The following is a 17,053-nucleotide window of genomic DNA, read 5'->3' as shown; positions in this document are numbered from 1 at the left end:
CAAAAGTGTAGCCTAGTTATAATTAAACTATCACAAACACCAAATGGGGAATTTTAAGGTGACATGCTAATTGTTAAGGCGCCAACGGTAATGATATGTCACTACTTTACTTTAGCTAGGCTATTGACACAGATTGACAAAAGTAAGCGCTTCAAAACGAATAACACAAAGGTGGGCAGCAGTTATAGAACTGTTGCTGGTGTCGAAAGTTGACTATATCCGCCAGGTGCAGACTAACAGCTAACCACAACAATTTAACAAGAAATGACAGAGAGACAAGATATTTACCGTTTTACACAATAAGTCCAACAAATATTAAACAAATAAAATGAAACCGATGACTCAAGCAGTATAACTCGATAGCGTTTCCTCGCTGTGCCAGGTACTTTCGGTTTCTTGAACTCAACTACATGGTGTTTGTTGACCTAAAGATATTCTTTGAGATAATTTTGTATTTTGTTGATAAACTTGGCAATGTTTTGTCCCATCACTGTTTTTATCATTTAGAGCAGAGGTGCCCAACCCGTCGATCGCGGTCGACTGGTCGATCTCGGACTGATATCAAGTCGATCGCGAGGGTTACAGAAAATTATTTTAAATAGTTGCTTTGTAACGCGTTGCTGTACAGAGATGACTTTATTGTGTGAAATAATCATAAGGATGTGTTAATAAGTTCATAAGTAGACACTTCGTTACGTTACAAAAGTAATAGTTGCAGTAGTTATTGTTACTTTGTTCTGGTACTTGCTATGCCTTTGCTATTTTGTATTGGAATGGTAGATCTCGAGAGTTGGACTACTTCAAAAGTCGATCTTGAGTCAAAAAGGTTGGGCACCCCTGATTTAGAGCATGTGGTTAATAGTTTTATTTCTGTTACGAATAAAATAACCCGTTATTTTTTGACTAGTTTGTTGTCAGTTTAATTCAACATGAAAACAGATATAAAGAAATACCGGATCGCTCCGGCAAGAAGTGTTCTACTTCCATCACTTATTGGTTGCTGTTGTATGTTTATCTCCTGCGAAATAATTCTGTGGATCCCTACATGTTGTTTTAAGATAAATTCCGGATGGAATAAAATTTTGATTCTTAACTTTGATTGTGCACACTTTTCACAAAGTTAAAACCTCGATGCCCACGAGTTCTTGATTTGATTTTTTTATTGGCTTTATGTTGGTGAAAGATCTCAAACCATTTCGGTGGGACGAAATTAAATCTATAGCGCCATTTAGCGGCGGTAAACAACTCGGTGAAAAGGAAGCTCAACAGAACTAGGATGTTGCCAAACACGCAAAGTTAATTTTAAAACTTTCGTGTGGACGAATTTAACTGACAGCGAGCAATTCATCTTTGTTCACTGTGACGTCATAATCCGGTAAATTTCCACTGGAATCCCTTTCAAAACAAAATATTATGTTTGTCGCAAAATTGATCATTAAACTGAGTTTAGCCTTCGCACAACTGCACAAGGCAAGTCAATACGCAACAAATAAATTTAGGTAAATAAAACTTCTCATGCATATTGGATTGGTGTGAATGTGCGGAAGACCAATATTAACCACAAGCCATCAGACGCCTTGTTATCGAAATCAGTGCTGATTTATAAAACTCATCTTCCCATTTTGATAACACAGTAATCTTCAATAAAAAGCAAATTGCCAGCGACGTAGAGTAAAACGTATTCATTTTATTAAAACAAACGTTTCGACAAAACTATTGTCATCATCAGTGTAAAATGTAATTCCTGTATATAAACGCGCTTGTTTCCAATTGTGCATTACATTTTACACTGATGATGACAATAGTTTTGTCGAAACGTTTGTTTTAATAAAATGAATACGTTTTACTCTACGTCGCTGGCAATTTGCTTTTTATTAAAGCTATTATTCAAGTCCGTGTCTTGTGTACCTAACAGTAGTCTTTCTAGTCGTAAAAAGTAAACGCGACAAGCCTTATTACCTATATTTTTCTTTTCAACTCGCCCCTAGGGCGCACTGGGAACATTACGTTTTCCTTTGCTCTCGAAACTGCGATTTTTAACACGCGGTGCCGCTAAATTTCACCTTTCCCAAGCAGTAGTCACACTTAGCGTTATATCTACAACACGGACCTACTTTTGCTTTTTTTTTTTTTTTGCTGGTTTGCTATGCGAATCACTACTCGCGATCGTTACTATCGTTTTTTTGGATTTTTGTTCGAAAATCTGCTTAAACAAAAATTTCAAGACTCTTGAGATTCTTGAGAAATTAATTTTTAATTTCTCCTTTCTCGAGAGACAAAAAGGCGAGAAATAGAGGAACCCTAGTGTAAATGATTCCCCGACGAGGTTATTGATATTTTATTTATGTACCTGTGGCATGTTTTGAGTGAAATCAGTGGTATATTGAACCATAATTACTGGTGTCCCCTGAACCAAAACATTGTTGGTGCGCGGAGATGTTGTAAAGGTCTGGATATGAACAGGAACTCCAATCTGCTTCGAGCTTTGTGTGACAAACTGATTTCTATTTTCAGCAACAGACGCAATAAGTTGATATTGGCTTGTTTGGTAGATGGTAGCCGGACTAAACAGACATTTTTTGTGCAAATACACGTTTAACAAATTTGTGAACGGATTTAAAACGTCTACAGCAAAAATATCACGCAGTACGAGGCTAAACTTACTTAATATTTTTTGTGAATTCCCAGGCTGTTGGTTCGTCGTAAAGTCGAGTGACCTTCATCGCTTGCAGAGCCAAGTCAAAACAATTTACAGAAACATTGCAAAGCCACAAAAACGCATCTTTAACCTCGTTAAGCTTAATAATCAGCTTGATTAGTACGTCGTGTCGCGTGTCTCGTTATTATTTGCGTCGCGACATTGTTGTCACGAAGACGACAAAATACAAAATCGAGGAATACCGGACAAATACATATTGTTGAACAATAACCGTGTTTAAATGTATGTTTTTTATATTTCTCGCTGTGCTTTTTATTTCAAGCAGTCCGTTTTTATTAGTTTACTCGTGGAGATTATCGCATATTAACACCCACATTTGTGCACAATGAACATAAACACACAAGATGTTTGACGATGTAATTTGGATAAAGTTTAACCTAGATTAAATTGTTAATTTCAATCAACAATGACCACAACTAACACTATGTCACTATGTGTCTGGTTTTTGAGGCACACTTGCTTTTAGATATTTATTAAATACAAAAAGGAGGACTTTTGAGCGTCGTTTTGTCCTTGGAGGACAACCTGCTTTAAAGGATGAAATGTCCTACAAAAAAAGAACCCGTATGGTAGGCATATTGTAAGTGATGCCCTAAACGTTACAAATTATTAGTATTAGTAAAAATAAACGGCAGTGAAATATTCTATTTTTCCATGTTCTAGTCTTAGCAGTCTGGTGATTTAATAATTTGAAAACAACAATATTTCTATAATTTGTGATTAACATGAACTGGAGTGAGTTGGATTACCATGGCAACGATGTTATCAGAAAACTTTACAAACTTTTTCGTATTTTAGTGAAATTTTAGGTAAATATAATTTTGCTCGCAAACAATTTGAGTTGTAAAACCTGTTTGTTAAAACATAACTTAAAGTTTGTTTCAAAATTCGTGTTTATTAGAACAAATATCGCAGATAATGAAACCAACAAAAACAACACAGTTGTCAAAATTAGAACTTTGCTTTCAGTTTAACTTTCATCGGAGTAAGAACCATTAAAACTTTCATCATCGTTGCTGTCAGAATCCTCTGAGGAAAACGATCCATCTTCATGCCACAATCCCCTGATAGTTAAAAGCTAGAAACAACAACAAAAACATTTAGCAAAAATATTTCTAAACAATATTGAATAAAATTCCGAAATGTAGATGAAGTTGTGACGTCATTATGTTTACGTCACTATTATTTTTCACAGGATTAAAAAATTTAAGTTAAAAATCAGAACAGGCAATCTTACGGGAAGTCCGAGTCTTTGGAGTTCTGCTTGTAAATTCCGTTTCCCATCATCAGAAATTCCGCAATCTTTCAGCCACAACTCCCGCACATTGTCTAAACAATCACCAATAACTCCGACTCCGTCATCACCGAACTTGTTGAAATTCAGATCAAGATGTTTCATCTGTGCAAGATTTAATGATTATTTGTTGCAAAAATTTATCAAAAAATGATTTCTATGATTGAAATGTCACATGACCAGTGACGTAATTTTGACACTAATTAGTTACTTTATTTCACTTTACTTTCGGGTTTTTATTATCATTAAAAATCATACCGGCGTTTGGAGGGGTTTGATTTTTTCACACAAAACTTTCAAACCAGTCGCAGAAATCCCGCAACCCTGCAGACTCAACTTCTGCACATTGTTTAAACAAACACAAATAAATCCGACTCCGTCATCTCCGAACTTGTTCCAACCCAGTTCAAGAAATTCCATCTGCGCAAGATTTGATGATTATTTGTTGCAAACATTTAATTGAAAAAAGTAATTTTAATGGTTTAGTCTCACGTGACCAGTGACGTAATTGCGTTAATTAATTTACCGGTTTAAGTATTTGGAAAACAATGAGAAAACATTCAAGAAAAACCTTATGTTCGAGATTAGAGATTCCTTTACAAATCATCTTCAGTGATTCTAAGTTCAGGTTGCAGTTTATAACATCCAGCAACTCAACAGGTAGATTCAATTTCGGGAGGATTTGACCCAAGGCGTGAGCTGTACTGGATGTGATAGGGGTGGGGCTGAATACTAATTTCACAGAAAGACACTTCACAAGGAAATGCTTTTCATTATCCGAGCATTCTTGTAGGTCACTCAGGAACTCTAACAAAAAAGTTGCTGACATATTAAAATGTCTAGTAGAGAACGTGCAACTGCATTTTGCAATTATATTTGCACATACAACATTTAAAGAGTTCTTGCAGTGCCTAGAATTACGGCTAACTGGACTTTTTTCATGTCATATTTATTTCACATATTTTTGAAGAATTATAATAATGCGTCCCTTCTACTACAAAAAATAATTTAAAGCAAACGTTAGCTTACTTGGTTATTGGCTACACTTTGCCAGCCAAGGTTTTAGGCAATAAGAACCATTAAGTGGCAAAAATTTAAAGAAAATTGCGAAAGAAAATTAAACACGCCCTACCTCTGCAACTAGTGAACTAATACTGATCTGAAAATTCACCCGATTTCTCAACAAGTGCTCAATTATAAGCGCTTGTGTTATGAAAAAATCCCCGTTTCTTATCGGGCGGTGTTATAATTTTAGAACATGTGTTATAACACAGCCCGATTTTATCGGCAATGGTAGTGAAGCATTAAATTTATTTTTTATTGAAAAATATTATTTTTTCTGTGGAAATAATCGAAGGTGAAATGAGTTTTACATGAAATTGGCTGTTATGACAAAAGCAAACGCATTTTAAGCAGTGAAATAGCAGCAGTACCAGATTCTCCTCGATTGTAAACTGTAAAATACAAAATGGGCCAAGGTTGTTGTATCTAATAGGCATCCATATTCTGATAACAAATGGAGTAATGAAAAGTGACAGTTCAGGGTGGGGGAAGCATTTCTAGTGCTTCATCAAGCAAACTAAGGCCTAGCACACTATCCAATGAAGGACTTGGGACTTTGGATTTGAAAAGCAATGATACATGGTAAGTGGTTGTCAATTGTCATGATATTCCTGCAATTCTTAACTGTTTCTATTATTTTAGCATATGGTAATTTGTTATTTTGTTAGGCATGTTTTAAAATATGGTAGCTCATCTCTAGTGTGATCCTGGTTTTGTAAAACATTGGCTTTCATTTCTCCTGGCCTAACTCAAGCATTTTTGTGTAAACTCCTACTTGTCAAATTAAATGTTGCATACACTTTTTCTTTTATTTTTTGTTGCAGTTACACATCTGGGAAACTGAATAGAAGCAGAAAAAGGCAGCAGAATCATTCCAAAGATAATTCAAGATTGCCTTGGACAACATGGAAGAAAGTAATTGATTGTGGAAGAATGGTGTGGGTGAAATGAGCTCACTGAAGTGTCAGCTAAATCATTGATGCATACTAAATGATTCTTGCCTCACTTGCAGGGGAACTTTTTATTTTAAGATATTCACCACACACTTCAGTTTTGCATGAATCAAATCGAAATATGTGTGTTTTTTGCCGCTGTACTACCCGAAGGCAGGTTTATTTAACAATTCTTGTGCCCAATTGAAAGCAAACTTGTTATGTTAGATGTGTTCAATGATCTGTTGGTGTTATTTTAATCTCGTACCCAAATTAAGGCAAAATTGTTGTGTTGGTTAGATGTGTTTAAACATTTGTTGGTATTAACGCTGTCTTACTTACATGACATAATCATGGCGTCGTTAAAAAAGCATCTTTTGGGTAAATATTTATACATTTTCACTTTGATGTAGACTCTTTCAGTAAAAGTGATTCATCAGACAGAAATGAAAAACCTTTATTTTCAACCAGTAATCTCTATGATAGCTTGTTTGATACAACCTCATCTTTCACATGGTAGCTGGTTTAATTTTATTTCAGTAACTCGCAACACATTGCATTTTCAGCTGAACAATGTTGTTTCACCTTTTTTGTTTCTCAGTCTGTTTACTTGATGACCCCTTTTTAGCGTACTCATTGTAAATGCAGGTTTTTGCTTGATAAATCAATCTTGTAATTATTTATCCTCTTCACATTTATTTCTTCTTTCATATAACTGTGGCACCCAATATGAGTAGGTTATTGTGTGGAAATTGGGTTTATGAGGTGCTTTATTTTTTCAATAATAAAATGTTGCCCTTAACTGTGCATTTGTTATTTCATCATTTTAAGTACTAGTCTTAACTGGTTTAAAATCACAAAGGGCTTGATGTAAACAAAAACGGTTTTCACAGGTCAACTCTAAACTACATGTAGTAAACGCATAAAAAATATCTTTAGAATCTAACCACCACATGATAAATGAGAGGCGTACATTATAAGCGAACGAAGGGCATGACCACTTTAAAATGATTTTTCGCGCTGACGACCCTTGTAGCATATACAGGCTCCAGATCACAAGCGGTTTAAGTCAAATGAAAACGGTTTTTCACAGGTCAACTCTAAACTACATCTAGTAAATGCATACCAAATATCTTTAGAATCTAACCACCACATCATAAATGAGAGGCGTACATCATAAGCGAATGAAGGGCATGACCGCTTTAAAATAATCTTATGCGCTGACGACCTTTGTAGCATATACAGGCTCCAGATCACAAACAGAATAAGGTAAACAAAACGGTTTTCACAGGTCCACTCTAAGCTACATCTAGTAAACGCATACAAAATATCTTTAGAATCTAACCACCACATCATTATCATGTACGCCTCTCATTTATCATGTGGTGGTTAGATTCTAAAGATATTTTTTATGCGTTTACTACATGTAGTTTAGAGTTGACCTGTGAAAACCGTTTTTGTTTACATCAAGCCCTTTGTGATATTAAACCAGTTAAGACTAGTACTTAAAATGATGAAATAACAAATGCACAGTTAAGGGCAACATCTTATTATTGAAAAAATAAAGCACCTCATAAACCCAATTTCCACACAATAACATACTCATATTGGGTGCCACACTTATATGAAAGAAGAAATAAATGTGAAGAGGATAAATAATTATAAGATTGATTTATCAAGCAAAAACCTGCATTTACAATGAGTACACTAAAAAGGGGTCATCAAGTAAACAGACTGAGAAACAAAAAAGGTGAAACAACATTGTTCAGCTGAAAATGCAATGTGTTGCGAGTTACTGAAATAAAATTAAACCAGCTACCATGTGAAAGATGAGGTTGTATCAAACAAGCTATCATAGAGATTACTGGTTGAAAATAAAGGTTTTTCATTTCTGTCTGATAAATCACTTTTACTGAAAGAGCCTACATCTAAGTGAAAATGTATAAATATCTTCCCAAAAGATGCTTTTTTAACGATGCCATGATTATGTCATGTAGGCAAGACAGCGTTAATACCAACAAATGTTTAAACACATCTAACCAACACAACAATTTTGCCTTAATTTGGGTACGAGATTAAAATAACACCAACAGATCATGGAATACATCTAACATAACAAGTTTGCTTTCAATTGGGCACAAGAATTGTTAAATAAACCTGCCTTCGGGTAGTACAGCGGCACAAACACACATATTTTGATTTGATTCATGTAAAACTGAAGTGTGTGGTAAATATCTTAAAATAAAAAGTTCCCCTGCAAATGAGGCAAGAATCATTTAGTATGCATCAATGATTTAGCTGACACTTCAGTGAGCTCATTTCACCCACACCATTCTTCCACAATCAATTACTTTCTTCCATGTTGTCCAAGGCAATCTTGAATTATCTTTGGAATGATTCTGCTGCTTTTTTCTGCTTCTATTTAGTTTTCCAGATGTTGAACTGCAACAAAAAATAAAAGAAAAAGTATATGCAACATTTTATTGGACAAGTAGGAGTTTACACAAAAATGCTTGAGTTAGGCCAGGAGAAATGAAAGCCAATGTTTTACAAAACCAGGATCACACTAGAGATGAGCTACCATATTTTTAAACATGCCTAAAAAATAACAAATTACCATATGCTAAAATAATAGAAACAGTTGAGAATGACAAGCGTATCATGACAATTGACAACCACTTACCATGTATCATTGCTTTTCAAATCCAAAGTCCCAAGTCCTTCATTTGATATTGTGTTGGGCCTTAGTTTGCTTCATGAAGCACTAGAAATGCTTCCCCCACCCTGAACTGTTCCCCCACCCTGAACTGTCACTTTTCATTACTCCATTTGTTATCAGAATATGGATGCCTATTAGATACAACAACCTTGGCCCATTTTGTATTTTACAGTTTACAATCGAGGAGAATCTGGTACTGCTGCTATTTCACTGCTTAAAATGCGTTTGCTTTTGTCATAACAGTTCACATTTAACTGCCAATTTCATGTAAAACCCATTTCACCTGCGATTATTTCCACAGAAAAAATATTATTTTTCAATAAAAAATAAATTTAATGCTTCACTGCCATTGCCGATAAAATCGGGCTGTGTTATAGCACATGTTCTAAAATTATAACACCGCCCGATAAGAAACGGGGATTTTTTCATAACACAAGCGCTTCTAATCGAGCACTTGTTGACGAATCCGGTGGAAAATTTACTGGTTGAGCAAATGTTCCATAAAAACACTGTTGTATCTGTGACGTAATACAGGCTTTGTTGCGCTTTGTGATATCACATGTGCCAGTTATCACAGTAATGTTTACACTTTGCAGCAAGTTTTGCTAACAGTAATTTTTAAAACTAATTTACCTTTCGTTTTTAAACAGTTTCAAAAAATGAAAACTGTCGTTCATGTACAATACGTTTTTGTGTAGCATTACAATACAGATGAAACATGCATTGCGGACATAATCGCTAATTCGGGCTTCTACGACCTCGCATACGTCTTGCAACGTCCCAAATGAAGTCAAAAAAGTAACTGACAAGTGCAACTAAATTTAAAATTTAATGTGTCCTTACCTGTCAGTTGATGCGTATTCAGGTCACGTTTTATGAATTTGGTGAGCTGAGTGCGAAGCATTTCAGACTTGCCTAAAATAACAAACAATTGTTTCACTTATTCCAACGATGGTGCGTGTATCTGTAGACATACTTCCAAAATTTAAAGTATTTAAAAACGGGCCTTTGAGCCAATCAAAAGTGCGCAGAAATGTGCAAGCGTAAATGTGCGCACATATTTTGAAAATGGGCGGGTGAAAATGGGCGCATATTTTTTTAATATTTTTGAATGCCAAATGTCCGATTTGCGTCTATTGTCACTTACTCCTCGGGGCAAATTCCAACCTTCTAGGGTCCTATTGTTATTACCAGGTGCAGCTGGTGCTAATTTTAGCTAATTTATTTACTCCCGATAATTTTTTTAGCACCACTTCGTCATGATGTATTATTTTGTTGCGCCAAGGTTTACATGAATAGAATATAAATTTTTGCAGGGAGGGGAGCCTATAATAAAAACTCTGATAGAAAGTTCCATTTCGAACGTATACTACCGATACACGATATAACAGAAAAAAAGCATTACACTACTAGAAAGGTTTGAGTTGAACTGGACTAAATGATATGCAAGATCATAAACGCCCTGTAAACGTAACTAAAATAGGTCAGTGGATCCTCACACGTGCAGTAGCATAAATAAACCTGGTAAAGTTACCAAGCTTAAATAGGAATCAATCGTAACAGTTAACATTGGAATATAGAGAGGTCTTCATTAGCGACATGTAGTAAAAGCTCATTAAACATAGACCTATCTTCGGAAATACCCCTTACAAACCAGTAAAAAACGCAATTTTTAAGCAAATCGTCATTCATACATTTGGCGAAAAATACGCAAAACGTTTCAGTGTATGAGAGATGCGCTAATTATACCAGTTAATCGAAACCTTAAAAAAACATCAAAGTGTGTCAGTTTAAACCAGAGGTTCTAAAAAAGTGGGCCAAACAGAGAAAAAGTTAAATTGAAATGATATATATCCTTAAAGTAAATTAAGTGCTCTTTATATTGATGGCGCGTCCTCAATTTTTTTTTATTTTATAGATGCGACGATGGGAAAAAAATTTGAAAAACACTTGTTTAACTGAAGCCTAAACCGGTTCCATTAAACAACTCTGATCTCCGAAAAATCTCCACGCAGAAATGTCAACAAATCACTTAATTGGGCTCAGAGCACAAGCCAATAGTTTTAACTTATTGGAATAGCAGTGCCCTGAAGCTAGGTTATTTGTTGCATGTTTACGTAAATGCTTTTTCCCTGTAAATGTTGTCCGTTGCCCTACCTATGACACTGACAAGCCCCGCCTTGTTTTAATAAACTAATATTTTACTTACCTTGTTTGTGGTCACCTCCAAGCAAAAGTCCACATATGAATTTTTTTTTTTTTTTTTTTTTTTATTGATAAATAATAAAAAGAGCGAAAAACGGTAACAAACTACATCACACTTCAGTACATAACAGGCGACACCACTTTTTGCGATAAGCAAGAAAGTTTCCACGTTTTTTTGATACATGACATTCTGATACACGTACTGAGTTAAGGAAGCATACAAATCTAAATACCGTCGGTTTATTTTCACTATATTTGCATTGGTAAATGACATATCTGGCACATAACAACATACAGTTCACCAAATTATCGCCGGATCCACCATTGTGGACACCAAAAAGTAAGTTCACGGGAGGTAACGTCAGTGGGACTCGGGTTCTAGCACTAATCCATGCACAGACGTTTTCCCAATACAGTCTAGTTACATGACAAGAATAAAAAACATGGTAAACGTTTTCTGTAGCATTTTTACAGAATGTGCACAAGTCGGAGTCAATTTTCCCAAAGGAGTGCAATATTTGGTTGCACACGATGGCATTCAGATTTAATTTAATTTGAAAACTTCTCAACCTATTTTCAATAGTGGAATTAAAGTTGTTAATATATACTTCTCGCCACGGCATCTCAAAATTTATGAAAAGCTTGTTTTTCCAAAATTCTTGGGACTTAACTGGCACGCGAGCCACGCTGTCTTGTAGCTTTGTGTAAATTGTTTTGACGCTGTTTGTGTCTTTAATAAAATTCAATAAATGTTCTGACTGAGTTGTTTGTGGGTCGATATAGTTTTCTGAGTCCCATTGCTCAGGCAGACTTGAAACAAGTTTTATAAATTGAATGAACTCTGCGTTATTAGCCTGAAAATTAAATTTTAACGCCAAGTTGTCGTAAGTTTCATACTCTCCTTCATTAGTCAATAGGTGTTTATGTAACATTACGCCAGAGTCGATCAGGGGTTTCATAAAGAAAGTTTTAGATTGGTACTTAATTTTTTTGTTTAGCCAAAGTGTCCTTTTTGTCGATTTTGTTTTTAGCAGATTTAAAGTTTGTATGCAACTGACAAGGGTGTGGCGCAGGGTTCTCAAGGGTAAAACACGTTTAACCTCGGCTCGATTGAGCGATATAGTTGCATTTAGAAAAGCGTTAACTCTTTGTCCCCTTAAGTATGGTGCCTCGATTTGCTTCCAATTCGCAACTACGCTGTCATCAAGAAGTTTTTGAAACCATTTAAGGTTTAGTGCCAGAATATAATTTTCTACATTAATCATTCCCGCCCCTCCCTCTTCGATACTTGCGCACAGTGTTGTTCGTTTGACCCTTTCCCATTTTGATCCCCATAAAAAACGGAACAGTATACGGATTAGTTGTTTCAAATATTTTGCTGACACTGTTACGGGCACAACGCAAAGTTTGAAAGTCAACATTGGCACCAGTAGGCTTTTAATTATTGTTACTTTCCCCAATAAGGAAAGACCCCTTGTCGACCACAGGTTTGCAATAACTTTGATCTTTTGCAGTATAGGTAAAAAATTGTATTCTAGCAATTTTTCATCGCTGCACGTCGTGGTTGGAATTACAACCCCCAAATACCTAGTTTTTTCAGAAGGCCACAAGAGCCCGGATTGTTGCATCGGTTTGTGGCAACAAGATCGTTTGGAACCAACAAAAAATGCGTTTGATTTGTTCATATTTATTTTGCATCCCGACATATCGCCAAACTCTGTGATTATACTTAATGCTTCGCGAAAATCATTATCGCTGCCGGAGAGAAACAAAACGGTGTCATCCGCAAACATGGAAACTTTAAATTCTTTGTCATGTACTTTTATACCTAAAAAGTTCCCCTGTCTTAACATTATTCCAAGGCATTCAATACTTAGAACAAAAAGCGTGGGAGACAGAGGATCACCTTGCCTCACTCCTCTTTCGACTTTAAATGGCGCAGATACAAAACTGTTATTAATTATTGCCGATGTCGGGTTTTGGTAAAAACATTTAACATATCTAATAATTGTTGGGCCAAAACCAAAAGCTTCTAATGCAGAAAACATAAAATCCCAACTTAACGTATCAAAAGCTTTGAATATGTCCAATGACAAAATTGCCCCTGGAATGTTTTGGTGGTCGGCACTGTCTATAATATCAAATAGAAGTCGAATGTTAGTACCAATGTATCTATTTGGTATGAAACCATTTTGGTCAGAAGAGATTACATGGTTCAAAACCGACCGTAATCTGTTGTTAACTGCTTTAGAAGCAATTTTATAATCAGCATTTAGTAGCGTAATTGCCCTATAACTACCTGGGTGAAGCGGGTCCTTATCCTTTTTGGGAAGAAGAGTTATAACAGCTCTGGACTGCGAAGGAGTCAAATTTCCAATTTTTATCGAATAACTCCACGCCGCCGTAAAAAGACCTTTTAGGTTTTCCCAAAATGTTAGGTAGAACTCGGCGGGGAAGCCATCGAGTCCCGGTGACTTATTTTTGCCCATGTCTTTTAGTGCGTTTAAAAACTCGGTCTCCAGAATTTCAGTTTCTATTTTTTCCATGGCTTCTAGCGGAATTTGGGGAAGTCCCAACGATGCTAGTTTAGACGCATTGATGTTTTTATGTTGGACTTTATCATCCCTTCTATACAATTGTTCATAAAATTTCGCTAAGCTTTTCAGAATTTTTTCTTGATCTGTGAGGATTTCCGATCCAGAAATTAGGCGATTTATACTTTTCTTTTCGCCCTGTCGTTTTTCCAGGTTTAAAAAGTATTTCGTATTTTTTTCTCCGTCTTCAGCCCAGCGAGTCCGACTACGGGTAATGGCGCTGATTGTTTGGCGCTTTAGAAGTTTATCTAGTTCGTTTTGAAGGGCAGATAAATTGTCGTGTAGTTGGTCACGTTCCGTACCCGTCGTGTTACAAACAGCATTTTGAATTGTGACGATATCCTTTTCTATTTTCGTTAGTTTGGCGCTGTTATTCCGTTTTTTTTCGGATGCATACCGGATTGTTTCCCCTCGGATCACAGCTTTTAAAGCGTCCCACATAACATGCGGATTGATAGCGGAATCTTGATTATCCGTTTTATACATGTCAATGAGGGATTTAATCTTTTCTATATAATTCAAATCGGTTAGGAAACTCGCGTTTAATTTCCAGTAACCCTTTCCACGTGGTAAGGGATTAACGGCGACCTCTAGGGCGAGCATATAGTGGTCGGACATGGTCCCAGGAACAATGTCGACCTGTTTTACATTTTGTATTAGATCATTACCAAGTAAATAAAAATCGATTCGAGATGCCGCTGGGGGATTTTTCTGAACCCTTGAGAACTTTTTCAGCATTGGGTTTTTGTGGCGGAAGATATCTGTGAGGTTGAAATGATTAATGTAACGTTGTAAGGTAGCTTTTGCTTTTTGGTTACTGTGGATTGATTTTCCGGTTTTATCTAGGTCTGTATTAATTACAAGATTAAAGTCTCCTCCCATTATAATTGACGCGGTTGAAAATCCGTTAAGCGTGGCAAATAATTTTTCAAAAAAGTCTGGATCATCTTTGTTTGGTGCATAAACGTTTACAAACAATAGTGGCTGCGAATTGATGGTCGCTTCTATCATTATAAATCTACCGTCTACGTCTCGGTATATATTCGTTAAAGAGTAGGAAAGATGTTTGGCAAAGAGAATTGCGACCCCTCGACTATTGGTGCTTCCGTGTGCCCAAAACGCTTCACCGCCCCACTCCATTCCCCACAATTTTTCATTCTTCTCACAGCCATGTGTTTCTTGTAAGAATGCTACATGACATTTTTTACGGTGCAAATATTTAAATATAGTTTTCCTTTTTAGAGCTAGGTTTAAACCTCGAACATTGTGAGAATTAATTTTAAGAGCCATAAAATCTAAAGAGAGAGAGTGATATTTCATTTTTGCACTTGTACTCCAATATTAATGTCCCATTCATATTCTATGCCACATTCGCACAAAAACGGTTGGCTGGGACTGATAAGACGAGACAATTTCTGACCACACTTACAATTAATAATTTTGCATCTACAATCTATGTTAGAACATTCTTGGCTCGTTGTCACGTTCGGCAATAAATTAACGGTTTTACATAGACAAGTTAATGAAAACTTTTGGCACACAACACATTCAAATAAATTACCTTCCACTTGGAATTCCGGTTGGAAGTCTCTGCAACACGGCATCCATCTCATTCGATTGTTGCAGCCCGGGCACTGACACGTTTTCGTGTTTTCCTGGACCAGGAAGAGCTCTTCAATGCAGCATTTAATTGCTACCAAAAACTTTTTTGAGCAGCTCCAACATATAAACGTCTTTGATTCTTCAGTTAGATGCGCTTCTGCTTGGCACCCTGGACAGATTAGTGAAATAGTTTTCTCACAAAAGCTTTTGCTTTGTGGAAACTCCTCAGGGCTTCGTTCCAGTCTTTTCCTGCTGGCTGTTTTTAAAGGTGCCTTCTTGTCTTGTGGGGTGCTTGTCATCCCGCTTTCTGTTACAGGTAGGTTGCCCGAATCCTCGCGATTTTCCTGCTGGTCACCAACAATTAGGTCAGGCGCATTTGTTGTGATTTTTTGATTGCATTCGGCCACCTCAGGGCGAGTCGGGGAAGTGTTATCAGCGTTTGTACGCTGTCCAGTTTCCAACTGTTTTCCTTCTACAGTTCCAGTTAACACAGGAAAATCGCTTTTTCTTTGTGAACATTCAGCTTGTTTGTGACCTTCCTTACCACAGTATTTACAAGTGAAAACTTGACCGTTGTAGGTAACATAAAATTCGCAGTTTCCAATCCTTATATAGCTTGGGATAGGTTTTTTCTCCACATCTTCAGCATTCATAGTTGCGATGCGCATTCCAGATAGCAGCCCTTCTTTACCTTTTCTGTGTATTATTTTTAACACTTTGCCGTATCTATCAGAAAGTGCTTCAGCTAAAATTTCATTTGGAAACGGCACCGGCACCCATCCAATCGCAACATTAATCCTGTCGCTTTCGTAAAGTTTAAGTTGTTTAACTTTACCTGACAACTTTGCATAAAGTTCAAGAGTATTTTGTCGGCTTGTGCAAGTAACATCTATGCTGTTCCCTCGCATTTCAGCTATTCCAATGACTTTTTTTATTGAGAAATCCAAATTTTTCAAAATCTCGATTGCATCATGACGCTTGCATACATTTCCAGTTTTGAAGTTAAGACAATTCGGTCTTCTTAATCCTACCGCTGTTTTATTTACCGCCTGTGCGTAACTTGGTTTGTCCGCCATTTTTTAGCTCCGCACTCCACGAGCGCAACACGTGAATGTTAAGTCCACACATGAAGCGCCGAACCATTGACCAGTGACTTTTGTACACCACCTGGTGGATGATGCGGTTGAACTCTGAATCAGGCATTTTCATGCAGATGTACATGGCTGCAAACATTTCTTGCAACGACTGGTGTATGAAGCAGAATGTTGCCTTGTCTCCATCGAATAGGTTTGTCCATGAAGCAACCTTGATGACGAAATCTTGTACATTTGCATCGTCCAAGCCCGTCTTTTGTAAATTTTCATAATTAAAAACAACAGTTTTGCGATCCATTCCGTCGTAAGCCATTCCACCAAGTGGTTCGATAAGTTCGGGAAATTTCAAACCTTTTTTGTAAACAGAGTTTTCTAATTCGTGTAAAAATTGTAAGAACACATTGGTTATTGTGTTAAGTTTATCGACATTGCCACTCAAACCAGCGTAAACCACCAGTTGTAACATCAATGGGTTGTGACAAAGTTGAATTAACTGCGGTGCATTAGAGTTCCACGTGGTCCATAAATGATCTGCTTGATCCCCGGCAAATGCTTTAAATAGTTTTCGCATGCCATCTGTTGGAAGATCTCCAACAACAACGGTGACTTTTGGACGCAGATGCATTGGAATCGAAAGAATTGCATGAGGCCGGGACGTGAAAATTAGCAGGGATTTGCTAAACAAGTTTTTGCAGCAGAGATTAGCAACAAGCTGCTGAATTGGTGAAGGTTTTTCATACGACATATCGGCTTGCTTTATGTTGCTTAGAGACAATGACCATTGATCGTAGCCATCTAACACAAAAGCGCATTTCTCTTGATTTTTTAACAT

The 17,053-nt window shown here is 36.6% G+C and overlaps 4 protein-coding genes and 2 long non-coding RNA genes across 6 annotated transcripts in view; 1 reads left to right on the top strand and 5 right to left on the bottom strand.

Annotated features, from left to right (window-relative positions):
- The window catches only part of LOC145233209 (uncharacterized), a 41,980-nt gene extending 39,263 nt beyond the window's left edge, over positions 1 to 2,717 (bottom strand). Inside the window, exon 1 of the mRNA XM_080097888.1 lies at positions 2,665 to 2,717. The gene's annotated coding sequence lies outside the window, so the exon portion shown is untranslated. The remainder of the gene's footprint in view (positions 1 to 2,664) is intronic.
- An 823-nt stretch (positions 2,718 to 3,540) lies between these two features.
- On the bottom strand, positions 3,541 to 10,969 carry LOC145233227 (ribonuclease inhibitor-like). The gene is made up of 6 exons (XM_080097917.1): positions 10,936 to 10,969; positions 9,570 to 9,641; positions 4,585 to 4,820; positions 4,272 to 4,433; positions 3,957 to 4,118; positions 3,541 to 3,797 (listed from the first exon to the last, which is right to left on the bottom strand). Exons 2-6 carry the CDS (start codon positions 9,628 to 9,630, stop codon positions 3,690 to 3,692), a joined length of 729 nt encoding a protein of 242 aa, XP_079954043.1. The 5' UTR covers positions 9,631 to 9,641; positions 10,936 to 10,969; the 3' UTR covers positions 3,541 to 3,689.
- Positions 5,002 to 6,809, top strand: LOC145233234 (uncharacterized). Its single transcript, XR_013861046.1, has 2 exons — positions 5,002 to 5,657; positions 5,900 to 6,809. It is a non-coding gene; the product is annotated as an uncharacterized LOC145233234 (long non-coding RNA).
- Positions 7,679 to 9,498, bottom strand: LOC145233009 (uncharacterized). Its single transcript, XR_013860992.1, has 2 exons — positions 8,691 to 9,498; positions 7,679 to 8,449 (listed from the first exon to the last, which is right to left on the bottom strand). It is a non-coding gene; the product is annotated as an uncharacterized LOC145233009 (long non-coding RNA).
- A 267-nt stretch (positions 10,970 to 11,236) lies between the features above and the next one.
- Positions 11,237 to 16,263, bottom strand: LOC145233223 (uncharacterized). The gene is made up of 2 exons (XM_080097912.1): positions 15,087 to 16,263; positions 11,237 to 11,348 (listed from the first exon to the last, which is right to left on the bottom strand). The coding sequence occupies exons 1-2, from the start codon at positions 16,201 to 16,203 to the stop codon at positions 11,293 to 11,295; spliced, it is 1,173 nt and encodes a 390-aa protein (XP_079954038.1). The 5' UTR covers positions 16,204 to 16,263; the 3' UTR covers positions 11,237 to 11,292.
- LOC145234552 (NACHT, LRR and PYD domains-containing protein 2-like) lies at positions 16,242 to 17,053 on the bottom strand. The gene is made up of 2 exons (XM_080099267.1): positions 16,359 to 17,053; positions 16,242 to 16,317 (listed from the first exon to the last, which is right to left on the bottom strand). The coding sequence occupies exons 1-2, from the start codon at positions 17,051 to 17,053 to the stop codon at positions 16,242 to 16,244; spliced, it is 771 nt and encodes a 256-aa protein (XP_079955393.1).

The sequence above is a fragment of the Phallusia mammillata genome, chromosome 6, assembly GCF_965637545.1.
Source record: "Phallusia mammillata chromosome 6, kaPhaMamm4.hap1.1, whole genome shotgun sequence".
NCBI lineage: Eukaryota > Metazoa > Chordata > Ascidiacea > Phlebobranchia > Ascidiidae > Phallusia > Phallusia mammillata.
This window is presented reverse-complemented; position numbering and strand designations above follow the sequence as displayed.

Excerpts from the sequence above, each read along its gene's own strand:
- LOC145233227 (XM_080097917.1), bottom strand. The coding sequence starts at position 9,630 with ATGCTTCGCACTCAGCTCACCAAATTCATAAAACGTGACCTGAATACG. Across the intron at positions 4,821-9,569 it reads GAATACGCATCAACTGACAG|AGTTCCTGAGTGACCTACAA; the intron begins GTAAGGACACAT and ends CTTTTTTGTTAG. Across the intron at positions 4,434-4,584 it reads TCTCTAATCTCGAACATAAG|ATGGAATTTCTTGAACTGGG; the intron begins GTTTTTCTTGAA and ends AATCTTGCGCAG.
- LOC145233223 (XM_080097912.1), bottom strand. The coding sequence starts at position 16,203 with ATGGCGGACAAACCAAGTTACGCACAGGCGGTAAATAAAACAGCGGTA. Across the intron at positions 11,349-15,086 it reads ACCGGAATTCCAAGTGGAAG|ACTGTATTGGGAAAACGTCT; the intron begins GTAATTTATTTG and ends TCATGTAACTAG.
- LOC145234552 (XM_080099267.1), bottom strand. The coding sequence starts at position 17,053 with ATGTTAAAAAATCAAGAGAAATGCGCTTTTGTGTTAGATGGCTACGAT. Across the intron at positions 16,318-16,358 it reads CACCAGTCGTTGCAAGAAAT|AGTTCAACCGCATCATCCAC; the intron begins GTTTGCAGCCAT and ends TGCCTGATTCAG.